At 53.9% G+C, this 20,083-nt stretch overlaps 2 protein-coding genes across 4 annotated transcripts in view; one reads left to right on the forward strand and one right to left on the reverse strand.

Moving 5' to 3' along the window:
* Positions 1-17: 17 nt before the first annotated feature.
* On the reverse strand, positions 18-19,988 carry MAP1A (microtubule associated protein 1A). 3 transcript variants are annotated; one of them, XM_033107874.1, is made up of 8 exons: positions 19,707-19,988; positions 18,626-18,727; positions 10,848-10,930; positions 10,423-10,563; positions 8,638-10,197; positions 2,142-7,860; positions 1,772-1,992; positions 18-1,571 (listed from the first exon to the last, which is right to left on the reverse strand). In XM_033107874.1, exons 1-8 carry the CDS (start codon positions 19,942-19,944, stop codon positions 1,416-1,418), a joined length of 8,220 nt encoding a protein of 2,739 aa, XP_032963765.1. In that variant the 5' UTR covers positions 19,945-19,988; the 3' UTR covers positions 18-1,415. The 3 variants fall into 3 exon arrangements, with proteins under 3 accessions (XP_032963765.1, XP_032963763.1, XP_032963764.1); XM_033107872.1 differs by having other exon boundaries at positions 2,142-10,197; XM_033107873.1 differs by lacking the exons at positions 18,626-18,727; positions 19,707-19,988 and adding an exon at positions 13,925-14,053 and having other exon boundaries at positions 2,142-10,197.
* TP53BP1 (tumor protein p53 binding protein 1) overlaps positions 19,204-20,083 on the forward strand; it is an 88,536-nt gene continuing 87,656 nt past the window's right edge. Inside the window, exon 1 of the mRNA XM_033107876.1 lies at positions 19,204-19,337. The gene's annotated coding sequence lies outside the window, so the exon portion shown is untranslated. The remainder of the gene's footprint in view (positions 19,338-20,083) is intronic.

Genomic DNA, 20,083 nt, shown 5'->3' on the forward strand with positions numbered 1-20,083 from the left:
AGCAGCACTACAGCATCTGTAATGAACTTGATTTATTGTTAGAGTTGGAGGCGTCTCTGTTACAGCAGCTGGGAACTAGAGCGAGGAAGAGTGGGAAAGAGCAGAGCACAGCAGCATGGGGAGGGTGGAGCTAGGAAGAAGACAGGCGGGCTCATTTTGGTTTCCACACAGTCATTTGGCAGAAAAGCCGAGCCCTGAGAACGTCTGGATTTCAGTCCAGCAGTAGTCTGGCAGGGCTGCTTATTGGCTTGCTTGGGGTGAGGTCCTCTCCTGAGATGGAATTATCAGCCTGTTTTCATATCACTCAGAAGGAATTAAGCTTTAGCTCAGTATCTTCTCCCTCTTTCCTTCCTCCCTCTCATTTTCCCCAAGTCCTCTGGCATGGCCTCCACCTTCCAGATCCTCTGTCCAAGAGTTTGGGGCTGGAAAGGCTGCCAGAGTTCCCATTTCAGCTGCAGGATGGCATTGTGGAATGTTGGGGGAGTCACACATTGCTGGGATGTCAAATGTTAGGATGTCAGGCAGTGGCTTATTTTTAACCCATTACACACCAGGCCACAGTAGATGACCACATGCAGAGAAGCCAAGCAGGGGATGAGAAGGGATCAGGATAATTGGGGTGGGTGGGTGAAAAGTTCAAAAGGTCAGGGAGCTTGGAAAATTCTAGGATTGAGGCTGGGCTCTCCTGGCCCCTTTGTGCTGCCCAGTAGGCCTGGTCTGGGCACAGCTCTGGGATGTGAATGGTATGAAGCAGGGGCAGGGAGGATAAGCTCTTTTCTTCTCTCACCAGTCTGTTGGTTAAAAGAGCTTCACGTTTTGAATTGAGACATTCAGATACAGAGGGAAGCAGTGGGACAGCATAGCAGCGGTGTACCCCCAGACCCCTGCTGGAACCCAGACCCTGGTGGGTTAAGGGGATGGGAGATGGAGAAAAGGGCGCAGCTCTGGGCACCTCACTGACAGTATCCTGCCCCCAGGTCACATAAGTTACTATTGGAAATCCTTCCTTGGGATGCTAAATAAATAGATTGAGATAAAGAGGTCCCTGGGTTAGGGATAAGATCTCCCTCCATGAGGGAGGAGGCTGCTTTCTGAGACCATTCTCACACCCCACCCAATACCAGCATTTGGCAATGCTAGGAGAGGGTGTCACTCCAGGGTTCTCGGGCATCAGGTGACCTCCTATCCTGATTTTCCACCCTCCCGTTACCTTTGGTTTTGAGATTTCTCACGGGTATGGATGAGGGGAAGGGACAACCCCTCCTATTTAGCCCAGCCCAAATCCTCACAAGACATCCTGTCCTCTACCCCCTCCTTCCCCAGCTCCCATGTCCCCCAACCCCAAAGGACTCAGCAGTAGCCATTCCCTTAGGGAGCCGGGGGAGCAGATCCTTGGGGAAGGGAGAGTGGTTCTCTCAGAACTCAATCTTGCAGGCTGGGAAGGACTCATCCTGCATGACCACGGTGCTGCTGCTAGCCAGGACCAGGACATTCAGTTGTTGCTGCTGCTCGTGAGTCTGCTGGTACCACTCACGAGTCACCTCCGTGTCATGAGTAGGGATCAGAGTCACCTAGAAAGTAGACAAGACATGCCAGATGTGAAAATGTGAAGGGAAGGGAAGTGAGGGGAACGGGGCATCTTCTGTAGGTCCAAAGAGTCGTCCCACTGCCCATAGGAAGGGCTCAGTCCTTTTATAAATAAAGACTGTTCCACTATTGCCTCTTGGGAAGCTTTAACCAGACTACCTCCTTGGCATGCCATGCCACTCACCTGAAGATTCTCCCCCCATTGGGCCTTGCCCTCCAGCAGGGCATCCAGCACAGCCCGGCTTGGCTCGCCATTGGCAGGGTCATTCCCACTGACCACATAGTAGGATGCACGCACTCGTCGGAAGAAGTCAAGGTCAGCAGTCTTGCCACTGCAATGATTCGGGATATAGGCGAGATCCACATATACAGGGGGACCAGAGCCGCCCTTGGAACCCAAGGCTGCTGTAGAGACAAGCCAGGACTCGTTGTAGAGGGAAAGTAGACTGCTTTGGGCAAACTTCTCCCTCCTTCCCTCACTCCCACTCCTGGAACCTTTGACCAACTACACCCAGCCCCAATCCACAATCTCCTACTTTTCACGTCATACTTACTTGGTCCTGCCTTGAGTCCATTTACTAGGCCTTTGGACATGGGGCTGTGTCCATCCTTTTCCTCTGCTGGGAGGACCTGGCTTGGAGTGCTGCGTGGCCGGGGTGGGACCCGGGATGTTCGATCTGCAGGACTTTTACCAGGAGTAGGTGAGCGTTTTCCCCGAAGATCCAGACGCCGGGCAGGAGACGCTGGCTTGGCCCTGCCTGAGGTCCTGCGCCCTACTCTCCCCTGTGCTTTCTCCTTTTCCCGGAGCTTCTCTACCCTTCCAGACTCTGAGCTTAGCCCCTCAGGGTCAGCCATGCACACATCAGGGCGGGGAGGGGATGGGCGGGGGTCTGGCTGGGGGACAGGGGGTGGGTCATGGCCAGGCCTGGGATGGTGCGAGCCACTGACCCCCCCAGCTTTGTCCACAGGCAGGAAGTCCCCGTCCTCATCCGAGTCAAGGGCTGCCTCAGCCGTGATGGACGGACACTCCTCCGTTTCTGGCGGAACGTCAGAATCTGACTGTGTGGAGCCTGAGTCACTGGCCGACGTTGGGGGTGTCTCATCCGCCACAGGGCAGGGGCCCCCTGTGGCCCCGGGGCCCCCCGCCCGGCGTCGTCCCCCTTTCCCTACCAGCCGAGCTTCCTCAGTTGAGTGGTCACTGTCATTCATGGATCGGAGCAGAGGTGGGTTCAGGAAGGAAGGTGAGAGCTCCCCACGGTGGGGCCGGGGCTCAGGGGCACATCCCTGGGGCCCAGCCTCCATCTCAGGGGAGATACTTGTAGGTGGGCCCCCAGACTCCCCTCCAGGGCACAGTGGCTGCTCAGGGGAAAGCAGCGTGTCAGGCCGGGAGCTCCTCTCAGCTCCTTCGTGCCAGGCCCCACGTTCCCAGGCAGTATATGCCTCAGCTGCTTCTTTCTCAGCTCTGGCTGGGGCAAGGCCCGGGGGGTTGGGGCTGCTTTCACTTGGACCATTAGTGGCACAGTCCCCAGAGGGACCCTGGAAGGTGCTTGGCTTCTTGGGGGCTGCCACGGAGCACTCGAGGTGGCGGGATAGGGTGTCATCCTTCACGTCTCCAGGCAGGCTTGGAGCTGGAGCTGGGGCCAAGTCCAGTGAAGCTGGAGGTGCTGGGCTCAGAGGAGTCAGGTCCCAGAGGCTGTGGGTAGCTGCTTCCATTCCTGGGACCAGCTCTACAGACCCCTGTCCCTCAGCCTCCAGGCCAGGAGGGAAGCGCTCAGCCACACTCGAAATCACAGGTGTGGTCGCCTCAGAAGAGGAGCCTTCAGACAGGGCTGGTGAGGCGGGACGTGGCAGATTGGAAAGGAGAGGGGCCCCAGGAGAGCTGGGTGACGGGAGCTGGGGCAGTGAGGAGTCCAGGCTGGGGGCCTTAGTCACTTCTAGGTACTCGTCATGCCGGGCTCTGGTGGGGGGGCCTGGAGCCAGAGCCAGAGCTCGGTCTCCAGAGAAGGCAAGGGAGCCACATGGTGCCGAGCGGGGTTCAGCCGGAGAGGGCAGCTGTGGAGGAGCTGGCTGCAATGAGGAGAAACCAAAGGCCGAAGCAGGGAAGTCCAGGCTGGGTCGGGCAGGACCCAGGTGAGAGTCCGAGGAAGGGCTGCCATGTGCCTCACTTTCAGGCCACAGTTTGGGGGCCCCTGCAGGGATGGGGTGAGGGGGACTTGGAGACTGGGCCTCCTTCTCTGGCTGGTCCCGAGCACCCTTCTCTAGCTCTGAGTCACTAGTGCTGTCATCCCAGTGACTCCGGCCTGGTTCCTTGGGGGATAGGCTTCTTCTATCTGGGCTACAGCTCAGGATGTTACCATTAAGAGGGGGGCTTGGGCCTTTGCTCGGGGGGATAGGAGCACGGGGGGGTAGTGCAGGGGGGGTGAGGCTGGGCTCCACACTTGGCTCTGGCTCTGGCTCCTGCCTGGGGGGTACAGTGGGTCCCACCAGGGCTGCATAGCTGAAGGATGGGGTGTTGAATTGGAGGCTCTTGGGTGAGATAGGAGATGAAAGCTCCTTCTCTGCAGATGTGTTTCGGCCAGCAGCCTCCTCCTTGGTTGAGATGTGTGGAGGCCAATCCCCAGCTGCTCCGAGAGGAGGCTCCCTAGTGGGGCACGCAGGGCCAAGACCAGTAAGCATCATCTGCTCATAGATGTCCGCGTACTGAAAGCTCCTCTCATCAGGATAGGGCGTGGGCTCTCTCTGCTCTGGCTCAGTCTGCTCGGGCTCCTTGGTGGCATGGCTGTCACTGGCCTCTGGGACCTTTGAGCTGCGGGAGCTGCTGTCAGGAGCCCCAGCCTGACCCTCTTCTTCCGTTTTCCCTTCAGCCTTGCGGTAATCCTTCCCAAGGGGCGAGTATGGCCCACCTTCTAACTCGGCTGCCCCCTCCTGCACTGCAGCCACCACACTGTCATACTCGGCTGTGCCCCAGGAGAAGGGCGCAGGAGTGTGTGGCTCAGGGGAAGGAGTTGGGGGAGCTGGAGCTGGGGAGAGGGGTGCAGGGGGCAGGGGTCTGTCCTTGGGCACCCACGGTGGGATTTCAGCCAGCCATGAGGGTGTGGTATGTTCGTTCTTCATGGGTGGCTTGGGCTTAGGCTCTGGGATAGGGCTCTCTTGTTCTGGGGCCAGAGGAACCCTCTGACCAACCATCTCAGGTGGGGAGGCTGGAGGAGAGATGATCTCAAAAGGGGAGCGAGTCAGCTTGTCTTCTTCCTCTGGTGGCAGCCCAACTGGTGATTCAGCAAGCCAGCGCTCCACTTCAAGCCCCTTCTGCGATGAGGGCTCCTGGAAACCCTTGAAGTCTGAGGCCCAGGGGCTCTGGGGCACGTGCTCCAAATGGGGCATTTCTTGCTCATCTTCTGGACCTTCATCGAGGAAAGTGCTCTCCCGTTCTTCCGCGTACCGTGGCCGGGTCCCCGGGCCATCCAGCTCACGAGGGAACCAGACCTTCCGCTCACAGTTCAGATCACTCCAGTATGTGTTCTGTTCCAAGACCACATCCTCTCTGCCCCTCCAGTACCTGTCCTCTTGCTCAGGAGATGTGTCCTCCCAGGGCCGGGCAGACTCTTTCTGTTTTCCAACTGGCTCCCCTCTGGTTGGAGACATTTCTTGCCATTCCTGGACCATATCCTGCTCCTTCCAGTATTTCTCCTCCTGCTCCCGGGTCTTGTCCTGTACTAGGCTCTCTTCCAGCCCCAGAGCTTTGGTCTTTTCCAGCACAGCTTCTTCCTTCGGTTCCACAGCCTTGACTTTTTCTGGAGATTTTTCCTCTAGGATCTTCTCCGTTTGTTTCATTGTTTTCTCCTCTTGCACTGGGCTCTCCTTCTGAATTTTGTCCTTCTCTTCCAGAGCTTTATTTTGCCATTCCAGAGCCTCATTGTTTTGTTCCAGGGCTTTATCCCTCTGTCCTAAGGCCCAGTGCTTTTGTTCTAAGGCCCGATCCTCCTTTCCTAAAACCTTGTCTGTCTGTTGCGGGGCTTTGTCTGTCTGTTCTAAGGCCTTGCCCTTCAGTTCAGGGACCTTGTCCTCTGGAGTCTTGTCTTTATGTTCAAAGTCTCTGACTTTTTGTTCTAAGGTCTCATTTTTCTCTTTTGGAACCTTGTCCTCCTGTTTCATGGCCTTGTCTTTTTGTTCTAACTCTTTGTCTTTGGGTTCCAGGGCCTTGTCCTTCTTTCCCAGAGCTGTGTCCCTTTCTTCTAAGCCTCTGACTTTTTGTTCTAAAATCTTATCCTGCTGTTCCACAGCCTTGTGCTTTTCTTCCCGAGCCTCACCTTTCTGATCGATGGCTGTACCCTTCTGCTCTATGACAATATCTGTCTGCTCCAGAGTTTTGTCCTTCTGCTGTAGGACTTCATCCTTTGGCTCAGGTCCCTTATCTTTCTGCTCTGGGGCTTTGTCTTTTAACTCTGGAACTGTACCTTCCCATTTCCTGGCAATGTCCTCCATGGCAGGGCTTGACAAAGACTCAGGACTCTTGGTGAGGGAGTCATCAGGTGTCAGAATGTGTTCACCTGGGCTTGTGATCACTCCAGGTGAGTGCTTCCCATCTCCCAACAATGCAGAGTGAGAGAAGGAGCTGGCAGGTAATTTTCCATCAGCGCTCTCACCTGTGATGTCTGCCTGTGGAGAGTATCCAGTGTTCCCATCAGTGGGCGGAGACACTGTGGCTGCATGGGGTTCTGGAATAGACATGGGAGCTAGGTGCTTAGAGGTATCCTCAGCCTGCATCACAGGCCCCCTTTCTTCCTTTCCAAGGCTTAATTCCCCAAACTGGAGGGTACCAAGGCTTTCTGGAGACAGCTGCTTAGAAGAGATATCCAGAGAGGTCTCCTTGCTGGGACTCTCTTCTGAGAAAGAAAGTGACCGGGTGTCTTCTGGAGATACCTGTGGCCAAAGGTCTTTGTGTAGGTGCTGCTCTGTCAGGCCACAGGGAGACCTGAGGATGGCTTCCCGATTGGCAATGTCTGGGGAGACCACGCTGAGGACAGAGAGAGACTCTGCATCATCAGGGGAGAGGCTTCGGTCAGGAAATTGGAGCACCTCGTCTTTCTGAGGTTCGCCAGGTTCTTGGAGTGATGTCCTCAAATCTCTGGGAGGGGCTTCTGTTCCCAGAATTGGGCCTGTGGGCTCTCGTGCCTCCACAGTCTCAAAAACTATTGCTTTGTCCTGTTCTGGCAACAATTGGATGGTACAACCTGTATGTCCTCCAACAATGCTGATGGCTGCTTCCTGGGCCTGGGGGCTCCTGGGAGGAGGTACCTTCCCCCCCTCTTCTAGTGTGGCCCCTTCAGGCCCTGGCTTGACTGTCTCCTCTGCAGCATCTTCCTTGCCCACACCTGGTGTACGCCTAGTGTCTCCCCAGGAGCCTGTTTCCTGAAAGTCTTGGGGCTCAGACTTTTCTTCCACTGGGGACTGATGAAAGGGCGTGTGGGTGGCACTGGGTGGGCCCGATGGCGGAGGAGAGGCCATCTTCACTGTGCTGTCATCCGGGCTGAGGCAGCGCTCCTCTAATTCTCCAAAGGCTGGTTCCCCTGGATATAGGGTATGACCTGGGGCACCAAACATCGGGGTTCCATATTGACTGTGAAGTTTCTTAGACATCTCTACATTTGCGGTCTTCTCTTCCTCTTCCACAGCTCTCTCTCCAGGCAAACCCCTCCCTACGATCTCTCCTCTCTTCTCTGACTCCCCAGTCACAGAGAAATCCTCATAAGGTGGTGATTTGAAGCCCTTATCTTCTTCCAGTGAGGAGGTGGGGGAGATGGTACCAGCCGATGGCACATAGTCCAAGCCTTGAGTGGCTTCAGTGCGGGATGATGGGATGCTTGTGACTGTGTCAAGCAGCAGGGAGCTCTTGCCTGTCTCCTCTGTCTGGGGAGCTGTGAGTGAAGCCACAGACTGGTCCTCAGCCACAGATGTGGCGAAAGAAGAAAGCTTGTCGCACTCAGTGATTGAGGTAGCCGAGGACACGTGCTCCTCTTCAGCCAAAGGGGCGGCCACCATATTGGGAGGGTACGCTAGTTCAGTCTCTGGTGCTCCATAGCCTTTGCTGGAGGTGACAGGAACAACACTGTCTGCAGGCTGGCTCGCCTCAAAGGGGCCAGGACCTTCAGGCCCAGGAAGGTCATATGTACTTGGAGGAAATCGAGGTGGAGCTGGGCGCTCCTCCGGTTCATCGTGGATCTCCTCATCTGAGATGGTCTGCTCGGTCTCTGAGTAGCCGGGGATGGTCTCATCCTGGATGTAAGAGACGTGCTCAGTGGCTCCTGCAGGTGTGGCCAGGCTGCTTAGGAAGGATGAGGTCTCCTTCTCAGGTGCCTTACCCTGGAGTCCCACTTCCCTGCCTCTTGGGGTTACCTTCAAGGCTTCCCGCATATGTTTTTGGTAAAAACCCTCAGCCTTTGTCTCCTCCTCTTCCTCATCTGAAGGGTGCACCTCCTCCATTTCTTCTAACTCAGCCTTCTCTATCACATCCTCCTTTACCTCAGGTTCACTTTCCTCTCTGGCTTCTGTCCTATCGGGGAGCCTCTCTGCTTCCTTCTGCTTCTTTTCCTCCCAGGTATCTTTCTCTTCCTCTGTTTCAGCCCCAGAGTCTGGGCCTCTATCCTTGCTGCCTTGTTCCTCAGGGATGTCTGGGACAACCTCTTTCTCCTTCACCACAGACTTCTCTTGTTCCAGCCCTGGGACAGAGGGTGGTATCCCCTGGGCAGCTGTGCTTGGGAGTCCCTCCTCTGCAGTGTGTGAAAGGAGTGGTTTCTCTCCTAGTCCTAGGTTCTTTTGTTCAGCCAGCAACCTCCTCTCCTCACGTTTCATCTCCTCAAAGTCCTGTGTGAGGTCCTCTGGTGAAGACAGGACCAGCTCCCTGTGCCCACTGACTGTTGGGAGTGGTACAGCCCCCTTCTGAGCTGGGGGTGTCCGGGGCTCAGAGGACAGCTCCTTCTCCCCACGGGCAGCCCGGCTCTTTTCTACCTTGACTCTGCCAGGGGCCTTGGCTTTGTAGAGGGTCTTACGTACCTCAGGCGTAAAGGGCTTCAGGTCTGGCTTGGAAATCTTCTTGACCTCAGGTTTGGTGTCTTTCCTCTTCTCCTCCTTCTTGGCATCCTTCTTCTCCTCCTTCCTTCCTTCATCTTTCTTGAGCTCCTTCCTCTCCTTCTTGATCTCTTTTTTCTCTTTGTCTTTTTTCTCTTCCAGCTTTGAAATCTTTTCTTTCAGGTGCTTCTTCCCCACCTTGTCTTTGATCAGCTTTCGCTTCTCTGCCTTTAATGCGTCACTCGACTCTGTCCTCACCCTCTCAGGCTTGGCAGGCTTCTCTGGAACCTTCTCAGATGATTCCTTTACCTTCTTCTCTGTCTTGGCTAACTCCTTGGCCAGTTCTGAGCGGGCCTCCTTGGCTCCTTCTTCAGCCACTTCCTCCCGTTTGGCCAGCTTGCTCACAGATGTCTTAGTCGTGGCCTTGAGGCTCTCCTTGCTGTCAGCCCGCTGTTTGATTTTGCTGGGTTTGAGGTTGGCAGGCACAGCCCCAGCAGTCATATCCTTCTGCGTGGCCACAGGATAGCGCAGGAAGTCCAGGTGGCGAAGCTTTTCCAGGCCCTCCAAGATCTTGTTCTGGGGAGCATTTCCTGGAAAAAGCACACGCACAATCTTCTCAGTGGGGTTGGCTGGCAGCCAGACCACCAGAGCAGTGATAGAGGTCAGGTAGGGCACCGAGATCTCTGCTTCCTTTCCGTTCGCCAGAACAATGCCTGTCTTAGCTTTACTATTGCCTGCCCACTTCTGCATGAGGAACTGCATCTCCTTGCTGTCCTTGACAGGGTTGAGGACGTACATGTCCAGCCGGCCCACCCCCATCTTGTGGAAGAGGGTCAGTGGCTCAATGGTGTTGCTGACCACACGGTACAGAGGCTCGGCCTGGATGCCCAGGCGGTTTAGGTGCTGCAGAGCGAGGCAGGCCTCCTCAATGCTGCGCTTGGCCTTCCGGGAGGCATCGGGCAGCCGCAGCTTATCGGGCACGTTGAAGAAGACCACTCCGAGCTCAGGGGAGATGAGGTTCTTTACCCAGTCACTGTAGCTGCTAGAGCCCTGGGACTGCTCCTCCTCCAGTTCTGCTACTTTGCGCTGCAGGAGTCCATTGATGCCAGGCAGGTTGTCTGCCCCGATGTGTGTGAGCAGCACCGAGTCAATGCGGTCCAGGTGTCGCACCAGCTTCCAGAAGCAGGACTTGCGATCAGAGCCACCATCCACCAGGATGTTGAAACCATTAACGGCAAAGAGGGCAGAGTCCCCACGGCCGCCAGGGAAGATGTAGCAGCAAGGCTTGGAGAGCTTGAGGAAGCCCCCGGAAGTAGGGGGCTCCAGCAGGTCAAAGGGAGATGGTACATCCACGGTCTCAGAGACATACTCGGAGAACTCAGCCACACCATCCATGGTGGGCAGCAGGGGCTCAGGGTTCAGCCGGAGGTGCAGGGTCTCTTGGGAACTGGATAGTCCCAGATGGCTCCAATCACCCTCCCCTAAGCAGGACACAGTAAGGAAGGCTTGGATCCCAGGATCTCTATTGCTGAGCAATTGGGCAATCTAGAGGAACAGGAGATAGAAGGCTGATCAGGTCACTGGGGTTGTCTTAACCGGACTCAGCTTCAGTCTGCTAATCCTCACCTCTCTCCAAGGTGATCTCCTTCCTTTCTGCCAGGACCCCCAATGGTCAAGCAATATGAGATTTTCCCTTCCTTGGCTCCCTCCCCACAGCTCAAGTCCTATCCCATATTCTGTTCCTCCCAGACAGGCAGACATGGAACTTACCTCTGGGTTGTGAAGGACCTGAACAAAGTTTTGATAGGAATAGGTGCCACTCTGTAGGATGAGGTCTCCCCCTGGCTCTAAAGTTTGCCCACTCAAGATCAGTAGTTTGTGAGCTGATGGGCTGCTAAGGAGATGGTGAACCTAGAATGGAAGGAGGGGAGTGGTCACAGACGTCGGAAACCCAGGGAAGGACACTGAATGTTCCTGGTTACCCCTCAGTACTGCAAGGACATGTTCCCCACTGATAGCACCACAACACCTCCAGAATGGGGCTGGGGATTGTAAAGTAGCTTAGATGGCAGAGAGAGGATGGTGCAAAGCCAAGTCCAGGAATTCTTGGCCTTACAGCAGTAGCACTGGCAAGGGTGGGTTACAGCTCTTTCAGCAGGCCCTCGTGGCAAGGCACCGACTGGCCCTGGCCTTACCTCAGAGCTGATGCTGTCGGCACTGGGGTTTACCAGGATGACGGTCTCTAGGATCTCACTCTGGTGGCAGAGGGTCCTCTGGCCTGAGAGAAAGATGCAGGAATTTGTATTGAAGAGAGTGGGTATAGACTAAAATAGAGAGGCATTGTGTGCGGCAGGAGAGGAAAGCACTGTTAGAAAATGGGTCTTAAGAGAAAGAGAAGCCTGATTATCCTTAGCTCCTGTCACTTTGAACACTGCTGAGTAAGGTCTGGGGACTAGCTAGCTCCTCTAGCCCTTCGTGTCAGGGTTTCCCCCTGCCCTCTCCCACATAGCCTGTCTTCTCCCTCCCTTCATCTGCCACACCCTCTGCCTGGAATCCAGCCTCAGACTGCCCTGTTGACAAGAAGCTTTTGTCCCTCTCAAGCACTAAGCTCCTGGTGCTGCCTGGGGATGGGGGTGGGGAGGCTCAGTTGGAGGGAGGGCTCCTGGGACATCCTCACTCAGCTCTCTCCTCTCCAGCTCGCCTCTACCTTGAGCTTTTGTGCCAGCAGAGTACCTGGAAATATGGAGATGGTCACTTTTTGTTTACAAACTCCTCATCCTCCTTTCCAAACCCCATCAAGGCCAGAATCCCCATTCCAAAAGACTCAGAAATCTGCACTGTCTAAAGCCTTGGGGCTTTACAATCCAAAGAGTAGAAACAGGATGATAACTTCTTGTTCTATTCTCTGATTCCTCAGAGGCCAATCCTGCACTCAGAAACAGGCACCCGATCATATTCTCACCACCAAAAGTTTCACAGCTCCATCTACCACCTCACCTTCAAATCCCCAGACGCCTGGTTCACTACCCTACAACCTATCCCTCGTGAACATTTTCTCCTCTCATCCTTGCCCCTGTCTCCTACGGGCCTTCTGCCATGGAGAAAGGAGCTAGGGGTTCACAAACAAGAAACAAATAAGGCAGGAGAGAGTGTTCTCCAGGCCATAGCAAAAGATAAGACACCCTCAGATCCCCTATTTACTTCCTTTCTCCAGGCTTACATGAAACACCAGGTAACTCAGCAAAGAAAGTGGCAGGTTAGACAGAAGATAATGAAGACGGATGCCGCCATCCCCTGCTTCTGCCCTTACCAATTGCAGCGCACAGTGGAGTTACCTTACAAACAGAGGTGAACAGATGGCCGGGGAGTGGGCTGTCTGGAGAATATGGGTGGGAGGCCTCACAATCTCTCAGCTAGACCCTCAACTGGGACCCAGCTCTCTCCTCTTTCTGGGGCTCTGACAAGAGGATCCTGGGGCCAGAGCCTTTGTTAAGTGGAAGAGCCTTGGTGCCAGGATCAGACAGATCTGGCAGCAAGGGGCTGCAGTTGCAGTTGCAGCTGCAGGGGAAGTGAACTATGGCTGGTGTCAGAAGACCAAACCCCACACAGTACGGGTGGGGCCCAAGGGGAGCTCAAGGATTCTCTTCTATTCACTTGGGAATTGAGAGACGCTTAGAGGTCAGTTCAGAGGACAGCAGGGGCAGGGCTTGGGCAGGTAAGGGATATGAAGGTTCAGGGACTGGCCAGCCCTAGGCCAGCTTGTACTACCGTAGCTTAGATTTAGAAGGGCAATTCCGACCCCCGTCCCTGCCCCACCACATCCGCACAGTCTGACATTTGAGTTAGGAGGGTCAGAAAGAGAAATATTTGTGGTACAGGCTGAGATGCTCCCCACCTACCACCCCAGCCCCCAATCTATCATTCCTCACAGTCCCCTGCTTATAACCACCAGACTTCTCTGATCCCAGCTCCTCTCTTGGCCCAAGACCCTCTCCCTCACCCAAGTGTGCTCCAGTTCTGACTGGCAACTACATGGTTTGTATCCTGCGCCTCCTTTTCAGCCTCCTTTTCAGGCCCGGCAGGAAAGGCTGTTTCTCTCTTCTGCTTCCCCAGCAAGCCCCCTGAAGGGAGTGGACTTGTTTTTCCTTTTTTCCTGGAGAGGACTTCTTGTGGGGCAGAGACATTTCCCTTGGCCACTGATGGGGTGGGGGTGGGGGGAGGCTGCTGGTGCTGAAGCTGAGGCGGCAGGAGGGCAGGTGTCTCTGCAGTGAGGCAGAGTGGGGGGGGGGCACTCGGGCAGCTGCAGTTTGCCGCAGTGTGTGAGTGTGCGCGCTGCGCTCAGGCTCCAGCTCCACCCCCACCCCAGCATGACAAGTCATTTTCTTGGCTGCCTCTGCATGGGGGGTGGTGGGGGGGGACACAGAGAGGGAGAAGAAATTGGCTCCTCTATTCAAGAGCCCCCATCTTGGGAAGAGAAGCACAGATGAGGTGGGGGTGGGGCCGGGGAGGCTCCAAGACTAGGAACCTGTAGGGTTGGCAGGACTGGGAGGCAGGGCAGCTGCTGGGGAGGGAGCGTGCTCTTAATCTCCAGAGTGGCCTCTCAGTCTCCAGAGGGAGCCAGAAAGAGGTGGGGGGCTTAGAGTCCTAATCTCAAGCTAGTCGCAGGGAAAGGGGTGCCAGGAGCCCACTGCAAATAGGTCGGTCTGTGAAGAGGCGCGTGCCACGTCTTAATGATCCCTTCCTCCCTTCTTTTCGACAGTGTCCCCCACCTTCCCTTACTTGGCAAAAACTCGCCATTCCACTCACCCCCAGCATAGGAGCAGCTGAGCAATCTAGCAGCTGACAGCCAGAGACTCTCCCACTAGGTGCAGTCCCATAACATCCGCCTTGCCCTCAGATTCTTCGGCCCATGCCCAAAGACACAGCCCCCAAACTCTTCCAGCGCCCCAGGCTGTCCGGCTGAGCCACTGAAACCACCCTCTTGCTGTTGCCCCTGGGCTGATGTCTTCCAGCCCCCTCCCCCACGCCAGCCAGAGAGATGGACTGTCAGTGTCTCGGCCCCATTGGCCTCCGCTGCTTCGGGGTCCAGGCTGGTCCCATAGCCAGTAATATTCATTTTCTCTCTCTGTTCCCTCTCTCTGCCCACCCCGCTGGGCCGGTTCCAGACACACCAGATTAGGTAACAACTCCCTGCCCATTACCCCCGTCCCACCTCCCAATCACGCAGCCCCCACCCCCTATGCCAAGCCCTTCAGTTCTGTTCGGTTCTTACCCTGGGTGTGGGAGGGAGCCCCTCATGGAGGCTGCAGCTCCGGCCACAGCCGGCAGCTTCAGGGAAGAGTCTGCGGCACTTGGGGTGGGAGTGGGGGGGGGGCGCTTGATGGGGAGGGCGGTGCCAGGGCGGGGAAGAGGGGCTGGTCCATGACGAGGCACTGGAGACTTAACTGTTTCTTTGCCTTCACAATGTCAGTGCTCTGGTGCTTCTGCTGGGGCTGAGGAGTTGTCTAGCAGCTCAAAGAGCCAGCAGGGTGGTCTCCAGTGGCCCTTAGGGCCCTTCTCCCCCAACCCTGCTTAGTCAAGAAATACTCTGTTAGCATCAGCCAAAAGACCAAAGCCCCGTGCTAAGGCAAATTTTGACAGATACGGGAAGTATGGGCTGCCTGGGCCCTCCCCCTTCTCTCAGGAACCATCTGCTGCCTCTCCTCTCAGACCCAGAGAATGACCTTCAGTCCCTGGAGGAGCAGGAGACAAAGGGGCTGGGGGCCTGAAAGCATGGAATGGGAGTGAGGGGACTGCTTGAGAGGAAGGCTGGGGAGGGGAGTTGCGCTGAATTCTGAGCCACAGCTGTAGAAACCAGAGGAGGGCAGAAATAAGTCTCATATTCGACTGGATGGCAGTTTGAAATCCTGGCGTGGACACATGGTCCTAGACAATCTGGGGTGGGGCACAGGGACCCTGGGAGCACGCGATTCTGTGCCGATGCTGCATAGCTCAGTAACCACACACGCCCTGAAACCTGGAATTCTTGGGTCACTGTATATGAAGAGGCAGGGTGCCTTCTGCGTTTCAGTGAAAGAGTTAACAGGGACCAAGGAGGATCACCAGGGCCCCAGGACTAAGCATGATTTTCTTACTATAGGCCAATTATTAAATGTAATATACAGTACTCTTTGGATTTAAAAAAATCTTATGACTGTAGAATGTTGGGTCCTGTTCGCTTCTTGTTTCCGCACTTTTCTATGTCTCTTTGATGTCTCTGTCTTGTACTATCTTAATCCTTCTAACATTGGCGCTGTTTCCCTTCGTCTCTACTTCTGTCTCAGACTTAGTGACGTGCTCTAGGACTCAAAGGGAGGATCTGGAGAGCTCTAGCACCTGATTCCAACCGGGTGATGCTCAGGCTCCCACATAGTTCTTCCCTCATCCTTCCCCAGTCCCGGCCAGCTCCTCATGCCTTCCTCACATTGCCACCCATCCACTCAGACCCCAGCACCAACCCCACCCTTGCCCCAGACTGCCAACTGCAGCTTTTGAAGGTCAGAGAAGCCAAAATAGTCTCTGCTCTCAGCATCCCCCGTCCCCCCTTAACTGCCTCCAGAAGAGAGGAGGAGCTGAGTCACCAGTACTGGAGAGAGGCAGCACAGAGGGGGAGGAATCCTTGCTCAGATCCCGGGATGCAAAGCAGCAACATGGCAACAGCCCCATTGGGATAGAGGAAGCCATCTGCAGAGATTCACAACACAAACTGAGTTCCGAGCATCGCAAAACGGAAACACCTCCCTTCTGCAACTTCATACTTCTTATTTCCTACCACCTCAAACCTTCCATCTTCTCTCTGCTTTCTAGGGCTCTCTGGAGTGTGCTAAGAGGGAAACTTGAGTAGACATTTGGCTTGAGAACAAAATAACATTTCCCAGCCCCATGCAGAACCGACCCTTATTCTCAGCTGCTACACCCAAGGGCCACACCCTGGGCACAGTTCCAACTCGCAGTGGAGTTATCCTTCAGCCCTTACCTTCTAAACAGCCCCCCACCACAACCAACCCTACACCTCCTGTGGTCCTAGGCTCTGCCGCAATAAAATGGTGAGATGCCAAACAGCGAGGCCTGAGCTCAGACAAAAAGTGAGATCCGAAGTCCTGGATTTGAGACCTAACTCTATCATTTTGCTAATCATGATATTACACAAGCCCCTTAACCTTTCTGAAAGCTTGCTTTCTGAGCTATAAAATGAGTATAATGTTAGTACCATCCTCCAATAATGCTATGAGTAAGTGAATGGCATAAAATATGAAAAAGTGCTTCATACCTAGAATCCTAAACCTGCCATGTACAAATGCACTAGAATTCTGTCTCCCTTTTGTGGAAGATTTATAAGAGGTCATCTAGGAGATCAGGGAAATCCTAAATCAGAATCTCACACGGGACTAACTCTTAGCTCCCAGGTAAACCCAGAACTGGAGGTACCTGCAGGAAAGTACTGTTTATGTCCCTGCTATCTCATTTTAGACAGCAATGTAAAACCCAGTTGTAAGGGCCAATGAGCTGCTCTATTAATTCAGAATGGCTTTCATGCTTGCAAGTAACAGAACTAGCCCTTCCTGAGCACTTCAGGGGTAATGGAGAGCCAGAAAGAAGGCCTCCAAACTGGTCCTTCAGCCAGTGTGTTTTAGAGTCCTAAATATCATTGTGAATTATATATTATGAAGCCCTCTTCCTTTCCTATAGGTGCGCAGTAGTAGAAGTATCGGAGTGTTATTTAAGCTCAGTTTTCCACTGTCTTAATTGTTTCTGGTTTTGCTTTATAATGCTTGGAAGCTCCAGAATTTTGCAGGAGTTAGAAAGGAAAGCTCCAAGTCACCATTGGAGACTACCTGGTGCAAAATTCACCTAGGAAAGACATTACCAGATTTGACCTCTAGAAGGAGCTGGACCACTGACTCTCCATTAGAGGGTCCCTCCTTTTCCCTGTGAGGGTGTGGAGGGGGAGATGGCTAGGAATGATTGCACTCTCCCTGTCACTGTAGGATACATTTTTGTCCCTTTTTCAGCATTTCAGCCCAGGGCTTGAGGAGAGGTGAGAGGGATGGGGGCCCTGCCCTTTCTGTGGGTAGGCAGAAAGGATTAAGTCATAAGGTACTAGCACATCCCCTTGAGCCCATCCCAGCAGCTTGGTTCCCTTTGCCTCCCCATTAAATGGAGGCTGAAAGGAGGGACAGTGTCTGCAGCTGCTCTGGACTGACTGTTGTTTGTGGGGACAGCTGAAAGACGAGCCAGCAGGGGTGGGGCAGTGGCTGTCTTGAGCCTTGTGGGTTTTTCCAGGAAATTCTCCACTATTCTCCAGGGAGATAGTCAGGCCACCATAAAAATGTCCAAACCAAAAAAAAAAAAAAAAAAAAATTCAATAGGCTAAAGTAAGCCCTGATCTTGGGTATATTGCCCTAAGCCCCTTGAGGACACCATGGCATAACTCTTTGAAAAGATCTAGCAGGTGTTTATTATATATCAGTGCTTGTTTCTGAGAGGTCCCTGAGAGTAACTATGCATCTCCCTATAAGCGTCTTCCCAAGCATCCCTAGATCTTAATTTGAAGAATGGTTAAGTATTTTGGTTTAAGTCTGTTCATTCATACATCATTCCAGAAAGCAGCCTAATCTTAAATCTCTGTGGCCAAAAGGACAAGGTTAGAGAATTCAGTGTGAATTAACATCATCAGATACTCCCCCAACTTCAATGTGGTCATTAATTTCGTCTGCCGTCATCCCCTTATCCACCCTTGTACCAAAGCTCCGAGGAGTAATAAGGGGTAAAACTATGGATTTTCAATCATCAGTGATAATGGAGGAAGTCATGACATGAGTAATTCTTAACAGAAGCCAGTCTCAAAACAGTGAGTGGCTAGCTTCACAAGAAGCCAGTCACATCAAGAAGATGCCAGCCTCACATTTTTTAAATGCTGCACATATTCCTAGGATAATGAAGCATTAGTCATATTCAACTTGTCTTCTCTCTTCGGGAGCCAGTGATCAGGGAAATGACTGAAGATGTGGCAGTTAGCAGAAGGAGCGGGAAGAGAAGGGGAGGTGACTATCTACTATACTAAATAATGGAATTATCTGTATAAGATATGAATTCAGTCCTTTGATGCAGTAACTGTTCAGTTGGATGGATTTCATATTCCATAAAGGCACTGACACATGGATTGGTGTGTCAACATTCACCAACAACATGACCAGAATGCCCAGCACTTCTACAATGGGATGTGAGGCTTTCTTCAGTCTCCCCACAGATACTTGTCATGGAATGACAGCTCCTAAAATATTATTTACTCAAATCCCTGACCCATTTCTCCCACCCAGCACAATGGGAAACTGCATCCTGTGAACTCGGATCTCAGAGTCAAATCTCAGAGTGTGACTAGCTCTTGTAGCAGTAAAGCCAGGAGTCCCTGCTTCCACCCTGGATTTGACAGTGCTCACCAGCCTTTGGCACCAGATTTCTGCTCTGCTCTGGTGATCTGTTGGCTGGTCCAAAGGAGGGACCAGAAACCCTGAAACCTGGAGAGTGGGCTGTGCAGTCTGAGGAAAAGTTCTAAGGAAGGATCTGGAAAGGTGAGTGGGGGATTCAAGGATCTTTGTAAAGGGAAGCAAGGAGGCTGGGGGACACAGAAAGGGGATCACAAAAAAAGAGTGGATTTTTGCATGGGAGTGATTGATCGATCACTCAAGACAAGTACCTTGTTTCCTTAGTACTTGTCAACAGCTGTCCATAGACCACCCTCTTCTCAGTTAGAAATTACATTCTCCGGGCTCTCTCTACCATCATACCATCTGTCTTCACAGTGCATTGGGTATGTGGGCATAGCTATGGAGCTTTATGACTTTCCTGAAGAGTCCCTCCCTTCTCCCCAGCCTAATCTCTTCTGTGACCAACCCTCACCCAAATGATTGAGACAAATGACACTAGTCCTAACCTTTGACCTCTGAGGAGAAGTGAGCTAGGTGCCTCGTAATGAAGAGTCTCAATTGTTGGTTCAAGTCAAAGGATGATAAGTCAATGTTCCAGGAGAGAATCCCTGTGAGAGAAAAAGAAACAAAGAGGGCTCTAAATAAGGTCAGAAGGATTGGACTTCAGGGAACAACGGCCAAGCTCACAAGAAGGGTAAGGAGAGGGAGGGGATAAGGACAGCTGTCATGATCAGCTTCACTGATCTCTTTAATAGAGGTTGTTAGTACCTATGTCCATCTCCCATCCTGTGCCTTTCTTGGGCTTTGCCCGAGCCAGAAGAAGAAGGGCAGAGTTTAGGCTAAACTTGGTTATTAGTGAGTTTATATGTAGGAGTTTTCTTGCAGCCACCCAATCGTAATAGAAGTGACACCCAAGGGCCTATTCCCAGATACTGGGGGTTGCCTTCCAGGGTCCTTACAGCTAAGTAGGATTCTAGACTCTCCTATGCCCCCCTCCTTGCCTTCACCCCTCCGCGGCTTGCTTCCCACCCGCAGGTGGCTCCGCAGCACTGCGCCACTGGCAGGCAATTAATTGGGGAGGGACGTGAGGACTGAGGAGCTTCTGGCCACAAAGGTCACTCTCTCAGGTTGGCCGCCAACACTGAGAGCTTTGAGATTTGTCCGCAGCGTTCAGAAAGCACCCTGTGCCTGTTAAGGGATCCTAAAGAAGAAACTAAGGTAGGGATAAGGACTCTTCAGGGGAAGATGAGGACTTTTTGGACATCTGGCCCGAGACACTGGGACAGAGGGTGTGACCAGAGGGGCTCTAGGGGCTGCACAGAGCTCCCCCGCTTCAGGGAGATTGCGGAGCGCCATGGGGTGTGCGGAAAGGATGGGAAGCGAGATGTTGGGAGCTCGGGATGATATGGACGCGTGACATGGAAGATGCAGGTGATGGACTGATGACTCAGATTAACAGGGCGCGTAGATCTCAGCAAGTGCACACTAGGGATGGAGAATGCAGACGTAAGCTCTGGGAGGTAAATGCAGATGGCGGAGAAGCTCGGGATGGAGGATGTCCCGAGCACAGCCAGGACAGCGGCTCACCTTGTTCAAGGTGGGCCCGCACGGCCCTCAGCTGACTCTCTGTACCGATATCACCGATCACGATGAGCAAAGAGTGTTTCCGCAGGTCCCAGCGTGCCGCCGCCACCGCGGCTCCGGTCTCGCACAGCGGATCCGCCGGGTGGTGAGACAGCGGTGAGCCAGGGCCTCGGAGGCCCAGCCCGGGACTTGTCTCCATGGTAACGCCGCGAGGCTGCCCGGGCCCAGCCTCGGTCTCCATGGAAACTCCGTTGGAGTGCTAGGCTGGCCGCGTCCGCTGCAGGGAGAGCGCGCTGGGTTCTTAAGGGCCGGAGGCAGGAGCCGCTCATTGGCTGCTGCCTGTCAGGAGGCGGAGCACTGGCGCCGCAGGGGCCGGGCCG

Source organism: Rhinolophus ferrumequinum, chromosome 6 (genome assembly GCF_004115265.2).
Source record: "Rhinolophus ferrumequinum isolate MPI-CBG mRhiFer1 chromosome 6, mRhiFer1_v1.p, whole genome shotgun sequence".
Lineage (NCBI taxonomy): Eukaryota > Metazoa > Chordata > Mammalia > Chiroptera > Rhinolophidae > Rhinolophus > Rhinolophus ferrumequinum.

What these genes read in the sequence shown, in the direction of transcription:
- MAP1A (XM_033107872.1), bottom strand. Translation starts at nt 19,944, where the DNA reads ATGGAGACCGAGGCTGGGCCCGGGCAGCCTCGCGGCGTTACCATGGAG. An exon ending in CCGACAGCATCAGCTCTGAG is followed by an intron (nt 10,564 to 10,847) that starts GTAAGGCCAGGG and finishes CTTCCATTCTAG; the next exon opens with GTTCACCATCTCCTTAGCAG. An exon ending in TGGACTCAAGGCAGGACCAA is followed by an intron (nt 1,993 to 2,141) that starts GTAAGTATGACG and finishes TTGTCTCTACAG; the next exon opens with CAGCCTTGGGTTCCAAGGGC.